An 18,129-nucleotide genomic window follows, 5' to 3' on the forward strand; every position below is an offset into this window, starting at 1 on the left:
AAAAAAAACATGCAATAGGACCAATCCTAACAATTGCCTTGAAGTTTTCTTTCAATTTGTGCATGAATTGGATGTTAAAATGGCATTTATTGTTCATTATTGGCATTGATGCTGGATCTCAAGAATGTTTTTATAAATTGCTGCATCCCGATCTGGTAGACGATGAACGCCAGGATTGTGACCCACTGGTGAGGAAGGATCAGTGATAAAGCTCCATGTCACATTGATGAGGAACTGTAGATGGTATTGTAGATGGTATTGTATATGGTATTGTTCTATCAATTTGCTTCCATAAATGGATGAAGTTGTAAAGCCGGGAAGTACTGTTGATTAAATTTCAGAGGATTCCAGTAATGATTTTTATCAATGGGACGCACAGCATACATAATGCCTTGGCTGTAATGCTAGGTGGTGGATTGGGGCAGCTTTATCTGTTGTTGCATTCAAGGTAAGTAAAGAATATTCAATCACACCACTGCCTTTTATCTTGTTGATGCATGAACGGTTTTGAAGATTCTGTTGGATGACGATTAAGGTGAGGAACGTGGATGGGAGGAAGAAACATTTGCTGCAAAATATTCAGTGTCTGACGTAGTCCTATAGTTACCTTTCCAGTCTCCCAGGAATTTCCTGGCACAAATATGTGTTACGTTTGCCAATTATCAGCCAAGCCTGAATTTTTGTTAAGGTCTTCATGCATATGAGTATGGACTACTTCATTATTTGATTGTATGAACTGTGCAATCATCAGCCTGCATTTTTCATTTTATGGACCGTGAAAATCATCAATTGTATTTGGTGAACCTTGCACTCTGCCCTGGTGGGATCTTACAGCAACCCCTTAAAATCAGGATGATACAAAAAAACACAATTAATTTCCTTTGCACTTGCTGCCAAGCTGCATTGCATTTCTGAAGATGAAAGAAAGGGTGATAAAGTCTTCATCCCCCCCCCCCCTCCCCCTCTCACACAGTCACATCAGATACTCTTTAAAAAATGTTTGATTTAAACTAATTTACTCAGCATTGAAAACTTAATGAGATGCAAACTTTTCAAATATGTTCTCCAGGTTTTCAAATGGCTTTGAAAAAAAGCAGGAAAACTATTCCAGTCAAAGAGTTAACTTTCTAAATTCAGGGAAATTAATTGAGATCAACTTAACTCTTGACATCTACTTTATAGTTTTATATTTATTTTCCATTTTGGACCTTGGATATTTCCATTGGAGGGGGGGAAAAAGTGAAACAAAAATTGGATTATGGAGAAATATGTCCAAAGATGTACAAAACTACAGCACTATAAAGATTGTTTATTGTTAGACTAGTTTACACAAACCTATAAACCTGGGCAAAATTGGTTAAAGTCATTTTTAACTGCACAATAGTTTTTTGGGGGAAGTTTGAAGGTTCAGTATTCTCTGTACAGTTTTGGCATGTAGTGTCAGTTTCTCCATCTAGGGTGAAGATTGCTGGTGCTACCTTACATCACCTCTCTATACCAGAATGCCGTCTTTAAATTGTCAGACTGCCTGTCCTATCCGGCACTGAATGAGCAGTAGTTTCCAAATTTTCAGCAGACTGAAGCCATTGTATTCAGTCTGGCCACAAACTCTTTTCCTTCATGACAATTGTCGAAACTGAAACAGACCGTTTGAAACCACAGTGCATTGTTTTACATTTTTGTTGAATTTTGTGCTTTGTTGATCTAAATGATGACAGAATAATCAACTCACTAATGCCGATGACTAAATGGCAACATTATTTAAAAGTCCAATTACATGAAACCTGCATTCATAGCCTGGCTGCTATTTACCATTCTACACATTTGCAGATTAGTCTGCACACTGTACTGAAAATACTGAGCCTTACTACTCTCTTTTCTACCTAAAACTAAAACTGACCTTCAACAGCCAATTGACCAGACCTAATATTCATCTTTTTGGATGAAATGGGATTGCAAAATGCTTCTCTCAGATATTACAGACTACCACAAGAACAGGCCACCTTCACTCTCAACCTCCTGGCCTCTGGATTTTTGCAGTTCTCATTTGTCTTTTGTCAAAGCTGGGTGATCCCAACCACACTCAATGTCAGCGACTCCTCCATCATCCCATAGCAGTGGGCATGACGACAATATCTACTTTGCTGGTGCCACAAGCTAGAAGCATTCATGGCCTGTGTCCCTATGTTTTGAGAGAGATACATCCCTGGCATCTTACTGGCAGGAGCACCAGGCTCAACTAGCTGCAGCGCTACAAGTTCTTTATTGGGGCTACCAACAGTCCTGATATCATTTGTCCTTCATCCTGAACCATTATCCTGTCTCTTATTTTTTTTTAATAGTGTTGGGAAACTTATTCCCTGCAGCCTGATGATGAAGAAACATCTCTTCTGCAGCTGATGTTGCCCACTAGCTTCTAGAAATCCCTATTCATAAACTAAAGAGAACCACTCTATGCCCTCAAGAATCCCAGTGTTGTCATGGCGATATAAAGAGTAGTGATTATAGAATAGGTTCGCGATTTTATGTGCTCATGCCATTAAAGGATAAACTCTGATAAGCTCACCGATAAGCTCTCAACACATTGTTTAATACATTTGACCAGGAATTTTCACTATCTGTGAAACAGTCAGTACAGAAGGGAGCTCAACAATGCTGTTTTTCAACCAGTGCTGATGAACCTCATGTTTTAAAAAATGCATTTTTGAGTAAAATATTAACTTCAAATGTTTAAAATATGGTGAAGATGAATTCTCAGGCTTTTAGCAGACTTTGCTAAGGGGCAACACATAAATGAGATAGAGAAAGGGCGATAAGGATGGCTCCTTGGGAAACACCAGAGTAACAGTGTGGGTGTGGGAAGGAAAACTATTATTGATGATTCACTGGTAACAATCAGACATTTAAAAAAAAGAGACAGGAAAGTGAAGTTCATCCAGCTGTGTAACCATAGAAGGGATTTAGTACAAAGTGAAGATAGACACAAAAAGCTGAAGTAACTCAGTGGGACAGGCAGCATCTTTGGAGAGAAAAAATGGGTGACGTTTTGGGTTGAGACCCTTCTTCTACCGAGTGATGTGGTCAGCTTTGTGATGAAGATTGCAGACTAGTTGAAAGGCACGGAAAGAAAGATTGTATTTGCCATAATCACATAGGCTGACTTAGTGTTGGTCGCCTGCCTTAATCATAATGATGGAATGTGGTTGCAGACTATGGTGGTGTACAATTTTGCTGCTGAAGATTCACCACACTGAGGAGTCAACAAGTAAATCTGGTCATTAATACTCCAGATGCACACCTACTGCATCAATAGATATGGTTAATGCCCGGTCTTTTACCCAGGTTTTGGGAATCAAGAACCAGAGGACATGGGTTGAATGTGTGAAGGAAAATAATTAATAGCAACCTGTGGAGCAACTGATTGGTAAATGAAATGAGCTGCCAGAGGAAGTAGTTGAGACACATACTATAACAGAATTGAGAGTCAAAAAGCATGGAATCATGCTCTTTGGCCCAATTTTCTCCTGACAACCAAGATGCCCCATCTACACGTCCCACCTGCCTGCGTTTCACCCATATACTTCTAAACGTTTCCTATTCGTGTACCTGTCCAAACGTCTTTTAAATGTTGTTATAGTACCTGCCTCAATTGCTTCCACTGACAGCTCGTTCCATAAACCCACCTCTGTATAAAAAAAATGAAAAGTAACATGGACAGGTACATAGATAGGAGAAATTAGGGTGGTCAAAAAGGCTTTTGCCATGTTGGCCTTCATCAATCAGAGCATTGAGTACAGAGGTTGGGAGGTCATGTTGCAGTTGTGTAAGACATATGTATTGTGTTCAGTTCTGGGCACCATGTAGTAGGAAAGATGTTGTCAATCTGGAAAGGGTGCAGAGAAGATTTACGACGATGTCACCAGAACTCTATGGCCTGAGCTACAGGAAGAGGTTGAGCAGGATTGGACTCCTTGGAGTGCAGGAGGATGAGAGGTGATCTTATAGAGGTGTATAAAATCATGAGAGGAATAGATCGAGAAGATGCACAGAGTCTCTTTCCCAAATTTGGGGAATTGAAAACCAGAGGACATAGGTTTAAGGTGAGGGGGAAAGATTTAATAGGAATCTGAGGGGTAATTTTTTAACGCAAAGGGTGGTGGGTGTATGGAACGGGATGAGAGAGGAAGTAATTGAGTCAGGGACTATCACAATGCTTAAGAAACATTTAGACAGGTACACGGTAGGACGAGTTTAGAGGGATATGGGCCAAACGCTGGCAGGCGGGACTAGCATAGATGGGATATGTTGGCCGGTGTGGGCAAGTTTGGCTGAAGGGCCTGTTTCCACTCTGTAAGACTCTGACTAAGTTTATAGGGATATCCAGAGGACCAAATGCAGGTAAATAGATCTACTTTAGATGGGGCAGCTTGGTCGGTATGGATAAGTTGGGCCTAAGGGCCTGTTTCCAAGCTGTATTACTATAATTCAATTTTTTTCAGTGACATGTAAAAGGCTTTTCTATTGGAAAATCCATGTAGCAAATTATGAAGAAGGTTTTGATGGAATTTAAACTGAGCTTATGAACTCTGCTCTTCACTGCATAAGTTGTGGATGTGGCAATATGTTAATTGTAGTTTGTAGCTCTCCATAACCACATCAGCTGCTTACACTACAGAACATATGTCAGTGTATTTTCTAAGACCAACGCCCTCAGCATTGAGACTATAGTCACTCTGAGTTGGCTACACTGGGCTAGCTACATCATTCAACACAAGTCACAAAGTTCTGGAATAACTCAACAGGTCAGGCAACATTTGTGGAGGGAAAGATCAGGCAACATTTCGAGTCAGGGACTTTCTTCAGATTCTGATGTCTGAAGACGGGTCCTAACTTGTAAAGTCACCTTTCTATTCACTCTAGTCTGAAGAAGGATCCCAACCTGAAACATCCTATCCATTCCCTCCACAGATGCTGCCTGACCCAGTTGAGTTACTCTAGCACTGTGTGTTTCGCTCAAGATTTCAGCATCTGTTGTTCAGAAGTCCATAAGTTATAGGAGCAGAATTAGGCCCTTTGGCCCATCAAGTCTACTCTACCATTCAATCATGGCTGATCTATCCTTCCCTCTCAACCCCATTCTCCTGCCTTCTCCCCATAACCCCTGACACACATACAAATCATGAATCTATCAATCTCCTCCTTAAAAATATCCATTGACTTGGATTCCACAGACTTCTGTGGCAAATAATTCCACAGATTCACTACCCTCTGACTAAAGAAATTCCTACGCATCTTCTTTCTAAAAGGCCTGTCCCACGAGCATGCGCCTGCATGCGGCAGGCGCGACCTAACGTGGTCGCTTGAGCCGTATGGCCTCACGGGGCCGGTCTCACTTCGATCGCCGGAGCCGTATGGAGTTGTGTGGAGCTGGTCCAGACATCGCGCGGGGCTCCGAAAAACTGACCGTGTTTAAAAATTCCGCGCAGCAACGGCCTGCCGGCCCGCAGCCACCTCGACGCCGTGTCACTCACTCGACCTCCGCGCGGCTCCCGCTTCTGGTATGGTCGCGCTTGCCGCATGCAGGCGCATGCTGGTGGGACCGGCCCCTTAGGTTGCGCATGCTGGTGGGACCGGCCCGTTAGGTCGCGCTTGCTGCATGCAGGTCGCATGCTCGTGGGACAGGCCCTTTAAGGTACATCCTTTTATTCTGAGGGCATGACCTCTTGTCCTGGACTCTCCCACTACTGGAAACATGCTCTCAACATCCACACTATCCAGGCCTTTCACTATTCGGTAAGTTTCAATGAGCCACCACCCCCACCCCGCCCTTGTTTCGACATGTATTGCATGCTGGTCAGAGAACATTTGTCACGAGGGTGAAACACAGCTCTAAATAAAAACTACATAATGGGCCTGTCCCACTTACGTGACTTTTACGGTGACTGTCGGCACCCGTCATAGGTCGCTGCAGGTCGCCAAAAATGTTCAACATGTTGAAAATCCAGCGGTGACCAGAAAGATGCTACGACTCTTTGGGCGACTGAGGAGACTACTCACGACCATAGAGGCGACACCCCGGCAACATGTGAAGCCTGTATGGTCGTGAGCAGTTGCCCAAAGAGTTCTGGTCGCCGCTAGATTTTCAACATGTTGAAAATTTTCAGCAACCTGCAACAACCTATGACGGATGCCGACAGTCACCAAAAAAGTCGAGTAAGTGGGACAGGCCCATAACAATTCCATGGAGGCTTCATATTTAGAGAATAATTTGCATTCCTGCAGTTTGTGAGTGTGAGTGCATGCTTTCCCAGTCTCCCTTTTATCCCAATACCTTACCCATCTACCTTATGTCTTCCTCTCATATCTAATGAGTTGACCAATACCAAATACCTCAATGCCCATGACGTGATGCTCCCTGTGATCAACACTCCATGATGCTCATGCTCCATTCAATGCTAGGCTTGATCATCCCACGACTTCTGCCACCTGGGGTCTCTTTACCCCATTGTTACACTCTACACCTTGCTTGACCCTCTCTTTTCAAACCACAACGGTGAAACTTGTGGAGGAGAGGCCTTTCTTTACACAAACTGTTTACGATTACATTGGCTTCTTGCACCTCACGTGTGATGGAATTTATTTGAAGTGCTTGAGCTCCCGCACTGCAATACTTTATTGTGCCTTTGTGGAAGCTTGAAAATGCTAGCCGGGCATGTTTAAAGGTTTAATTAGAGAAGCAGACTTCCACAAATGCAAACAATTCTCCAGATCTCATTTAATTTACCCTGTCATTTGATCTGTTTCTGTATTGTGAAATACAGCTCATATACTTGTAATTGAAAATAATCAGGGAAAAGTCCAACATACTATATAGCTAAATATTATTTCATGCGAGTGGCATTCTACATACACTAAGGCTCCTGTTCACACGTTTCACAAAGTACTCTGTGTGTTTATGGAAAACGTTTACTAGTAATTTATTTAATCGGTGCATGAAGTACAACTTCAGAGTATTACTGCTTGATTGAGCAACTTTACTTCAGAAGAACTGTATTATAAAACATGTTCTGCATCCTATTGGTCTTTCCCCCTTATTCCGTGTACGTGTGACCCTTTCCACGTCCGAGCCTACTGTACATTTTAGATTAATCTGCCAAAGCCTGAAAGCATAGGGGCAGGAAGCTGCCGTGAACTGTGGACTGTTTGCAAAGTCCTGGCTTTTTGGATTTGAGCAATAAACCGTGAGACAGAGGACGTTGATGGAAATATGAGAGCGAGCTGCACGTTTGAAAGAAACCAAAGCTGTGTGCAGGTTCCGTCTGTATCCTGGTGAATTTGAGATAAGGTGAACGGGAACTGCTGCACTTTCCTGCAATACAAATCTTTCTCCTGTCAGGATATGTTCCAAGTGCTGCCCAGCTGTGTGTTGTTTAAGAGGAGCCTCTAGGGGAAAAGCAGAGCAGAAGCTGGGAAAGGAAGTGAAAGCATTTTTCAAGGGCTATCGTTAAGACTGCCTTAAAGTGGTACATCTGGCAATTGAAGGCAGGAGGCAGGAAAAACATCCATAGCCTCGAAACAGGAGGAGCAAGCAGACTCCAGAGAGAGTCTGACAATAACCTGAAGAAAAGACTGTCAGGAGAAGGGGAGGAAATGGCTTGGATTTCACTCTGGCAGCATGTTTTTTACCTAACTGTCTTTGGATTGCTTTACCCAGCCACTAGCTCTGGGGAAAGCAGTGGTCTTTCTATTAACACTGAAGATAATCCCACTGGGAAACCTACCAGCTTTAGCAATCGGCCTTCAGTGCACGTAAAGAATCAGTCTGAGAAGGTAATCAACTAATTTTCCATAAAGAACATGTAAATATTAATGCTGTGTTCAGGTGAATGTTATCACTGTTTAAAATAATCTCTATAAACTATTTATAATCTGTTTAAAATAATCTTTATAAGATATTTATAGAGAAAAATATCTCCATAAGATACTTAAGAAACAAACTAAGAAAAGATGAAGTCTATACTTGGAATTCCAGCAGCATACAGCACTGCGATTGAACAGTTATTTTGTACATTTCTGCTATTGTTCTCAGTTTATCTTCTATATTGTGTTAGTAAAAGGAAACGGCTGCTGACCTTTCCATTTCTAGTGCTTTCTGCTGCCTCTCCCACTGTGCCACATTCCTTGCCTGTGTCTCAAATCACTCCAATTTATCTAAGATTAATGAGTAGGTTTGGGGACTTTGGATCTGTTGAACTGCAGTTTATGGATGAGGAGGAATGCGAAATCCCATGTAATTCAATGAACAAGTTACAAATAGGCAGTGATTGTTTAAAAAAAAAGAAAATGTAAACACATAGATATATAAAGGAAACAAGATGAGTAAGTATTAAGGGACTGAAGAGAAGCAAATAAAAAGGGAGGGGTTTCAAAATTATTACTCCAGCAGATGAAGGATGAAAAATATTTTTAAATTAAATTTGAATCAAAATGTTAATTGCAAAGCAATGGTATTTTGGTGTTTCTTTTAAGATGGAAAAAATGACTGATCCTTGTCATAGGGGAGTAACTTGTGGAAATGGTTATCTGAGGATTTATTTCTCCTAAATCAAAGGCATATGTGCTCGGATACTGCTGATTTCCTATAAAGTACATAATCATTTCCAACAAAATGTAAGAAGGAATCATTAACCACATTGTTTTCTTCATGTGTCCAATGATGTCAACATCAGGGATTCTCAACAAATTTCTTACTTCAGACTGCAGGCGCAGCCACATGGAGAGGGGTTGACAATAAAGAGAATTAATGATCAGTAGGATATGTCATTAAAGACTCATTCTGATGGGAGTTTCTCTAGTCTGGAGAAAAAACCTAGCACTGTTTCTTGTGAGAAAATGATTACCAAACTATCTGAGCTATAGACATCTGTGGAATGTGCTACATACTTTTAGGGTCACAAAAAAAAATGTTTTTTTTAACATGGTACAAAGACCCCAGTCACTGAATTTAAACTTCTGAGTAAGAGCACAGAGTCAGGCTTAAGTTAGTATATATTCCACTCTGGCAAGAGATCTGAAGTCTTCAAGCATACCTCATTGACTGACCGTCTATCAGTTAATTGAGGAATGATGATGTCCAAGGATTAAAGTAAAGAGATAAAATTATACAAAAAGTTGACGTGAAATCAAAATCTACGCTTTAAGTGTAAATGCTAGTCTGACACTGAATAATCCTCTGAAAGCACTTGTGTAATTCAAATTCCAGTTGTGAAACTAATTTGTACCTTCTGCAAACACAACATTAAAACAGCCAAATACATCTGTGTCAGTAAATAGGCACACTTGAAACATGACACATAACTGTAGGAATTGAGTGTGTGCCTTTGTAATGTGTGCGGCTGCCTTTGAGGCCCAGTTATTTCAAGCAGGTTAGGCTCTGTTTAAGTTATGAAGCATGAACAAATGAGGAAAGTTAATAGTCATTTTGTACCCAATTATCAATGCCGAGCGCTATACCAGTGTTAGAAAATACACATGTAAAGTTCAGCTCCCAAATAACATGATACATAGCAGTTACAATAGTTTTTTTTAATCTGCTAATGTAAGAAATTGGCAAAGTATGTTTAGATCTTGGCATGCTGGCAACTTGCAGTCTTCCAGGAGTCAAAGCAATCAAAGTGGCCATGGCCACCTTATCAATTGTTTAATGTAAAAGGGACAGATTATCCAGTGTATCTAATTTCATTCAGCACACAATTTGTAATTACATGGGAGGTTTGTTGAGGCCTCATAATCAACTTTGAAGAAATGATACCTTGTCATATTTATTCCTATCAGAGATTTTTGAACCTTTACCAACCAAATAAATTTGAGTTTTGTTTTTATTTATAATCCTGTTAAATAGTCACATCACTCCTTACAGTATTCATACAGAACCTAAATACCGCATTTATTTAGAGTATTGTGTTCAGTTCTGGGCACCATATTATAGGAAATACATTGTTAAATTGGAAAGGGTGCAGAGAAGATTTACGAGGATATAGCCAGGACTTGAGGGTCTGAGCTAGAGAAAGAAGATGAGCAGGTGCAGATTCTATTCCCTGGAGTGCAGGAGGATGAGGGGTGATCTTATAGAGGTGTATAAAAATCATGAGAGAAATAGATCGTGTGTATGCACAGTGTATCTTGCCCAGAGTTGGTGAATCAAGAAACAGAGGCCATAGGTTTAAGGTGAAGGGGGGAAGATTTTATAGGAATCTGAGGGGTCCTTTTTCACATGGAGGCTTGTGGCTGTATGGATTGAGCTGCTGGAGAAGGTAGTTGAGGCAATGACTATCGCAATGTGTAAGAAGCAATTAGACAGGTACATGGCTAGGATAGATTTAGAGGGATATAGGCCAAACAAAGGTAAGTGGGATTAGTGTAGGTGGGACATGTTGGTCGGCGTGGGCAAGTTGGGCCAAAGGGCCCGTTTCCACAGTATGACTCTAAATCTAAACAGAATGTTTGGCCCAAGTTCTCCAAGCCATACCTGAGCTGGCTACCTTACATTTGGCCCATATCCCTCTTAACTGTTCCTATCCATGTACCTGTCCAAAGGTTTTCTAAACATTGCAATTATACCCACGTCGACTACTTCCTCTTGCAGCTCATTCCATATACATACCACCTTCTGTTTGTGAAATAGTTGCCTCTCAGATCCCCTTTAAATCCTACCCCTCTCATCTTAATCAATGCCCTCCAGTTTTGGACTCTCCGACCTGGGGAAAAGTAATTTCACAATCCATTTTATCTACATCCCTCATGATTTTATAAACCTCTATAAAGTCACCCCTCATGCTCCTTTGCTCCAGGGGAAAAGTCCCAGACTATTCTTGTACCTCAAGTCATCCATAATTTGTGTATTTACCAGCATCTACAGTTCTTTGTTTCTACTCTTATCTGCACCCTCTCTAACTTTCTCATATCCTCCTTATCGTTTAGTGACAAAACTGCCCACAATATTCCAGGCACAGTCTCATCAGTGTCTTATACAGTCGCAACATGAGGTCTCATCTCTTGCTCCATCGATAAAGGCAAACAAGCCATATGCCTTCTTCATCACCCTGTCTACCAGTGTTGCCACTTTCAGGGAACTACACAATTCTACCTCTTGGTCTCTCTGCCATGCAATACTCTCCGGGGCCCTGTCTTTAATTGGGTATATCGTGCTTTGGTTCAACTATATATGTCTTCATTTGATTTTTAAAGATTTGAAAAAGCTTTAACAGCTGGCTTCTTCTTCTTCTTCTTCTTGTGTATGGCGTGCTTGCACAGCCTAAAGTTGTAAGACAACTTGTTCTGTTTGATCTTCTGTTTGTGCACGCCAGGTTGATTGCATTCGTTGAAACAGGATGGACCACGTGAAGGTTGCAATCTCCCACCCAACAGTTGGCTAAGCCACTCACTCTATTTAACCAGGTGTCAGGAATATTTGAATTATTTTGAAAATGACTATTATTTAACAACATTCAAAAACGTAATCAATGGAAACATTATTTTATTTTGAAACTAATATTTGAAACTCCCAAATAAAATCATCAAAGCAACTTGATTAATGTAAATTACATAAATAGTTGCTTACCTCACTTCCTCATTGTTGTTCCTTCCCATTCAATTGAACATATACATTGCAGACTCAGTGGAGAGATATCCCAGTGTAAGTGTTGGTGAATTGGTGAATTGCTTTAGGCTAGGGCTCTGTCCCAGGTCTCCAATAGAAGTCCCCATAAAGCAGAGCAGGGAGGTTGCTGATGAGAAATTGCTGGTCAAACAATGTGTTTCATAGCAGGTTCTGGCTACTTGATAAAATGACTTGGAATATTTTAATTTATCCAGAATTCTTTGTAAACCACCATAAATACAATTTTGATTTATATTGTTTTATAATCCATCATCATTATACACAATTTGATTAGCCCCGAGGAACTTGATTAGATTTGCCCCCTTGATTAGATTTAAGTGAATGCAATGTGAACACCATGAGCTTTCCAGTTACTCTGGGAGATTGTATATTTGGACCTCTAATGTAAATTGAGTTTTATGTAGGAACATCATTCATTTAAGCTTTTGCCTTAAAAGCAATTAAGAGATTTTACCAATTAAGGGAAATTCAGTTGAAGTGATGATGTACTCTTGAGTCTAAAGTTAATTTATGTTACTAATAACAACGTTGGACTGGCGAGAGGTTGGTGTGAAATGCATAGTCAAATGCATTGTTAAACAGTATGTGTTGAGCTAACAGTAGGAAGTGCTGCAATAACAGTTTGAGGAAACCAGCTGGATTTTGTATGCTTAATTTTGTATACTGGAGTTCAGATGTGTCCTCCATATGATATTTTTAACCATTAAAGAGTCAAGAGTAATTAATTACCATGTACAATCAACAGAACAATAACATTCTTACTTGCAGCAGAATGTTAGGTCTGTAAACACAATACCATCGAGTTATACAGCATGGAAACAGGCCCTATGGCCCACGTCGACCAACATGCCCCACCTATACTAGTTCCGACTGCCTGCATTTGGCCCATACCCTCCAAACTATTCTATCCAGGTACCTGTCCAAATATCTCTCAAGCATATTGATAGGACCTGCCTCAACTATTTTAAATATGGTCTCACCAATGTCTTATACAACTGTAACATCCTATACCCATAGATAACATATAATAAACAACAAAAACAATAAATGAATAACTCCAATATTAGTGCAAAAAAGCCAAAAGTCTTTAGTGTAACTAAAGACAGTCCAGAGTTCATGACTTAATCAGTGTTTGCAGTGTTCCAGAATCTAATGGTTGCTGGCAAGAAGCTATTCTTGAACGGAATGATCACGGTTTTCAGATGGTAGGTATGAAATGAGAGTGTGGTCAGGGTGGTGTGGGTCTTTCACGATACTGGCTACCTTTTTGAAGATGCCTTCAATAATGGGGAAGTCAGCACCCATGATGGAATGAGCATGTCCAATTATTTTTGCAATCTCCTTCATCCCTGGGTATTTGAGTTGTCAAAGCAGGCCATGATGCAACCAGTTTTCAGATTTTCTTGATTTTGTTTTATCCCTTTTTGAGATGTTCTAAGGCTCATGAATTCTACATTTCAGTTTAACCCTTTTTTTAAAGTTGTCTATATTGAAGATCTGCTGGAGAAAAAATAAGAGATACAACAAAATGTTGGCACACAGATTTATTCACATATCAATCTCAATTAACTTCACTCCCCACTTCACAGAAATTACTTTGATTACCCTTGTCACCTTCCCACAAGATCACTCAAAATTAAAATGAATCATTCATCTGAGAAACCTTGATGTCACTGATTGAATTCTGACTGGCAACAAAGACATATGTTCTAAGAATGCCACAAGAAACTGCAGATGCTGAAATCTTGAGCAATAAACAAAGCTGTGGAGCAACTCAGCAGGACGGGCAGCATCCGTGGAGAGAAGATGTTGGCTGACTTGTTTTTTTCCACAATCTTCTGAGGGTAAATACAAATCAGCCAGCAACTTCTCTCCACAGATGCTGCCTGTCCTGCTGAGTCCCCCCCCCCCCCCCATTTGTTTGTTGCTCAAGATTTCAGCATCTGCATTCCCTTGTTTCTGAGGGTAATTGCGTCTGTGATCTTTTTGTTCTGATTGGACTGGAAACAATAGTTAGGATCATTGTGTTTAATGTCTAAGAAGGAACTACAGATGCTGGAAAATCGAAGGTACACAAAAAAGCTGGGGAACTCAGCGGGTGCAGCAGCATCTATGGAGTGAAGAAAAAAGGCAACGTACCGGGGCGAAACCCTTCTTCAGACTGATCGGAGGTGGGGGGGGTGGGGCGGCGGGGAGAAGAAAAGAAAAAGGAGGAGGAGCCTGAAGGCTGGGGGACGGGAGGAGACAGCAGGAGGGCTGAGGAAGGGGAGGAGACAGCAAGGACTAACAAAATTGGGAGAATTCAATGTTCATGCTAATAAGGGCCAGATGAGGGAAGGAATATGTTTGGTTAAAATACAACAAAATTGGGCTGCAGATGCCAACAATAATATTGAGACAGAATAAGTCCTGTGTTTAGTTTGTGGTTTAGATAATGAATGCAAAAATATTGGAATTTCTAAATTTGAGACCATGTTGCATTATTTTGTGTAATGACGAGAAAATAATGATCGTCTTTTAAGACAAACATTTTTAACTATATATTGAATTATTTTTCAAAACTTTTAACTACTGGAGGAATTCAGCTGGTGAAGCAGCATCTGTGGAAGTAGGGTCCTGATCCAGGGCTAATCCTTTGCTTCCATAGATGCTACCTGACCCTCTGAGTTCCTCCAGCAGTTTGGAGACTGCTTTTGCTCCAGATGCCAACCATCTGCAGTCGCTTGTTGTATTTGTTTCACTCTTTCCCCCTGCATGGGTCATCCTAATACCCGATGAAAAGATTGTGTGCCGGCATTATTAAAAAAGACACAAGCCACAGGGATAGAGATTTATTAAAAGATATTTACTTTTAAGAATGCAATATATTGTTAGTTGCATGTTGTAGTCTACTGCAAAAATTTGGTTTTATTGATAGTTGTATAAAACATTTAATATTCATGGGTTTAAATGCAAAAGGCAAGACATAGGAACCAAAAAATGTAATTATCTCCCTTTTATAAATGTTTGTTAATTGCTCTGCATTCTTTTCTTCCACGTAATTGTTTATTGCATTAAAACCCTAGTCCAGACTTTAGCTGTGTGCTGGGAGAGATACAAAAGTAGTTTAGCATAAGCGACTAGGGGTGCTTTTATAGCCTTGAGAATCAGTCGATATACACCTGGCTGGAATCCAGGTCTTCAAGTTGCACGCCATCCTGTCTTGGCCATATGTGATTGTTGGACGAATGCTCAAGAATAACTAAGCAAATGCCATTTTGGGAACACTCTAACCACAAGGCTTACAACCATTCAAATAGGTCCTGCTATGACTTACAGAGAGATAACAAATTCAGCCTTGTGCAAATTATTCACATCATGAAAATAAATCTGTTTTAAACAGCAGAGCCAGAATAGGATTATACGTGATCACAGTTATTGTTATGAGGAGGCACTTGGTATACAGTTCCAGGACTGTGTCCAATTATATGTCAGGTTATTTTCAAGCTGATGTGATTTTTAAAAAATTACCATTGTCGGATTTTCAAGGAACTCGGGGAAAATTATGATTCAGAAAAGGTGGTTTGAGTGTGATATGCCAGAGACAGAATGAACTATTGCACAAAACTTTGGTAATAAAGTTGCTCAGAAAAAGAACAGGTGGTTACATTGTAACAAAATTCTCCAGTTCTCAATGACTAATTGTTTGATCAGCTTTCGAAGAGGCAAGGTTCCATGGTGTGAGCAGTGGTTAATATTTACCAAAAATAATATTTTTGCTTGTATAACTTCCCCTATACTGAGCCCACAAATTCAGTTCATAAATAAAGCATTTATGTGGAAATTGCATACAGAAGCAATGGGCAATTCAACTATGTTTATGCATCTTTCAGTACATTCAGTTAATTCTAAACTGGCAAGTTCTACCTGCAGCAAGAAAACTAGTCGCACAGTGAAGACAGTGCATTTTTGCATTTTCATATTTGCATTTTTTCATTCGAGTTTCTCCATTTAAGACCAGAAATGGCACATGGTTTACATTAGCGGGGACAGTTGCATTAAGTAAAGCATTCGTTTTTTTTTACTCTTTCCTGTGAGCACATATATATCACACTGCTGATGGGTGTGCTCATTATGATAAAAGGAGAAATTGCTGGAATGACTCAGAAGGCCAACCATCATCTGTGGAAAAAGAAACAGTTAACATTTTAGGTCAAAGAACCTCATTGCAATTGTTTGTTTATGAATACTGTTAACTTCAACCAACTGTCACAAATTAAACAAATCATAATTACCACTAATGTTGTTACCCATTTCATGACCTTGTGAATCAACCATGTCCTTGATTTGTACACTCACACTTCGAACCTAATTGCAAATACAAGATTAATGAAAACAGTGGAAAAAGTTTTTTTTAGGTCACTGAAACAAAGTTTTTAAATACATAGGTTTCTGAGTATGGATGATTATTGAAAAGAGATATTGAAATAGATCATATTATACACAATAACATTTGTAAGCCTTCCTCCTCCTCCATCCAAGAGAGTCTGGTACTTCATTTTGGCAAATCGACTATCTTTTGCAATCACAAATTCTTGGTAGATTATCTACTGATCACGCCTCTCATATCCTTATACTGAAGGAGACCTTACACTAAGGCGTGGTGCAGCCAGATGGAATTGCAATGGCATCTGAGACAAGCTGAAGAAATCCAAACTAAAAAAATACTTTGAAATTCAGGAATGAATGTATTGCTCATAGTATCCAGCTGCCAATGCTTGGAGGTAACTGAACATTGACTCATAATTTTATCTGACTCCCACTTCAGTTACCATGTAGCAGCTCTACTTTTGTTGCATGTAACCGCTCTCAGTAGTTTGACATTTCTGAAGGATGATCAATAGGAGATCATTATTTCCATTTTCATCTTTTTCCTTTTTATATATTTTTGTCTCTTTTAAAACTAAAACATCATAAGAACTGAAACAGTAGGCCATTCAACTGCTTTAGTCTGCTCCATGATTAAAGGTAATCTAATTTTCTTCAATTTCTCTTTCTTGCCTTCTCAGAACCCATAATTTCCATGGTGATTAAAAATCTATCTCTCTCATCCTTGAATAAAATTCAGACTTTGAGATTCCACAGTTTTCTGCGTCAAGGAACTCCACAGATTCACAACCTTTTGAAGGAAGAAAGTTTTCCTCACCTCAGTCATAAATTAATTTGTATACTGTCTACTGTACATTTCCTCAAAATCACTAATATATATTGGGACAGTTGTAGTGCCAGCACTGAAAATGACACCTTACTCTACTCCCTGTTTCTTATCAGTACCCTAATTCTCAATCCATGCAAAAACATTACCTTCCACACCTACCAATATCTCCTACACCAACAAAGGTCATGTGAAATAACCTTTTCATTACATCCTAGAAGTTCCTTTACTTAATATCATTTCCCAAATCTATCTCATTATACGTTACTGATCCAAAATAGTCTACTCTCTATTTGGCTTTATAAAACATTCCTCTAAATCTTATCCTGAACGCATTTGATGAATTCATCAGGGCAGCACAGTAGCGCAGCTGTAGAGGTGATGCCTTAGAGCGCAAAAGACTCGAGTTTGATTCTGACCACGGGTGCTGTCTGTACAGATTTTGTACGTTCTCCACGTGACCTGTGTGGGTTTTCTCCGGAATCTCTGGTTTCTTCCTGCACTCCAAAGAAATACAGGTATGTAGGTTAATTGGCTTGGTATAATTGTAAATTGTCCCCAGTGTGTGTAGGATAGTGATGATGTGTGGGGATCGCTGGTCGGCGCGGACCCGGTGGGCTAAAGGGCCTGTTTCCACGCTGTATCTCTAAACTAAACTAAACTAATTCTTTGGCTCCCTTAAAAGTTCCAGTTACCTTGTGGACACATTTTAAACTTGTGGAATCATATTTTAATGCATCAAGAGGACTAAATCCACAACTTACTACCATGTACAGTATTTTTATTAAGTCACTCAAACACCATCATTAAATAAAAAGTAGTAAGAGCTGCTCCATTGAATGCTTGAGATGGATATAATGCCATGGAGATCATTTACTCTGCTGCTACTGTTGATGGGCTTCATTGGCTGAATCTTGATTGTTGTAGGATTTTAAGGGCTGACTCAGATATTTTATTGACAATTTTACATAGTAGTCATCAGAATACCACTTTGTTCAGGGAATGTAGAAATCCCATTGACCATTTATTTTTACAAAATGAAGAAAAGAATGACAATGTCATAGAAACATAGAAAAATACAACACAGGAACAGGCTCTTTGACTTACCATGGCTGCACTGACCATGATGCTAAATTAAAACTAATCCTATCTGCCAGAGCCTGTATCCTCCTATATATTCTGCCCATGTGTTCACCTTAAACATTGCTATTGTATCCCCCCCCCCCCATCACCCCCTTACAGGCATGTTAACACT

General features: G+C 39.9%; 1 protein-coding gene across 2 annotated transcripts in view; it reads left to right on the forward strand.

The window, feature by feature from the left end:
- Positions 1 to 7,163: 7,163 nt before the first annotated feature.
- Positions 7,164 to 18,129, forward strand: part of lama4 (laminin subunit alpha 4) — a 122,630-nt gene continuing 111,664 nt past the window's right edge. For both annotated transcript variants that reach the window (XM_033021147.1, XM_033021148.1), the window contains exon 1: positions 7,164 to 7,830. In XM_033021147.1, coding sequence (XP_032877038.1) covers positions 7,651 to 7,830 — 180 coding nt within the window. In that variant the 5' untranslated portion in view covers positions 7,164 to 7,650. The remainder of the gene's footprint in view (positions 7,831 to 18,129) is intronic.

The sequence above is a fragment of the Amblyraja radiata genome, chromosome 5 (genome assembly GCF_010909765.2).
Source record: "Amblyraja radiata isolate CabotCenter1 chromosome 5, sAmbRad1.1.pri, whole genome shotgun sequence".
Classification (NCBI taxonomy): Eukaryota; Metazoa; Chordata; class Chondrichthyes; order Rajiformes; family Rajidae; genus Amblyraja; species Amblyraja radiata.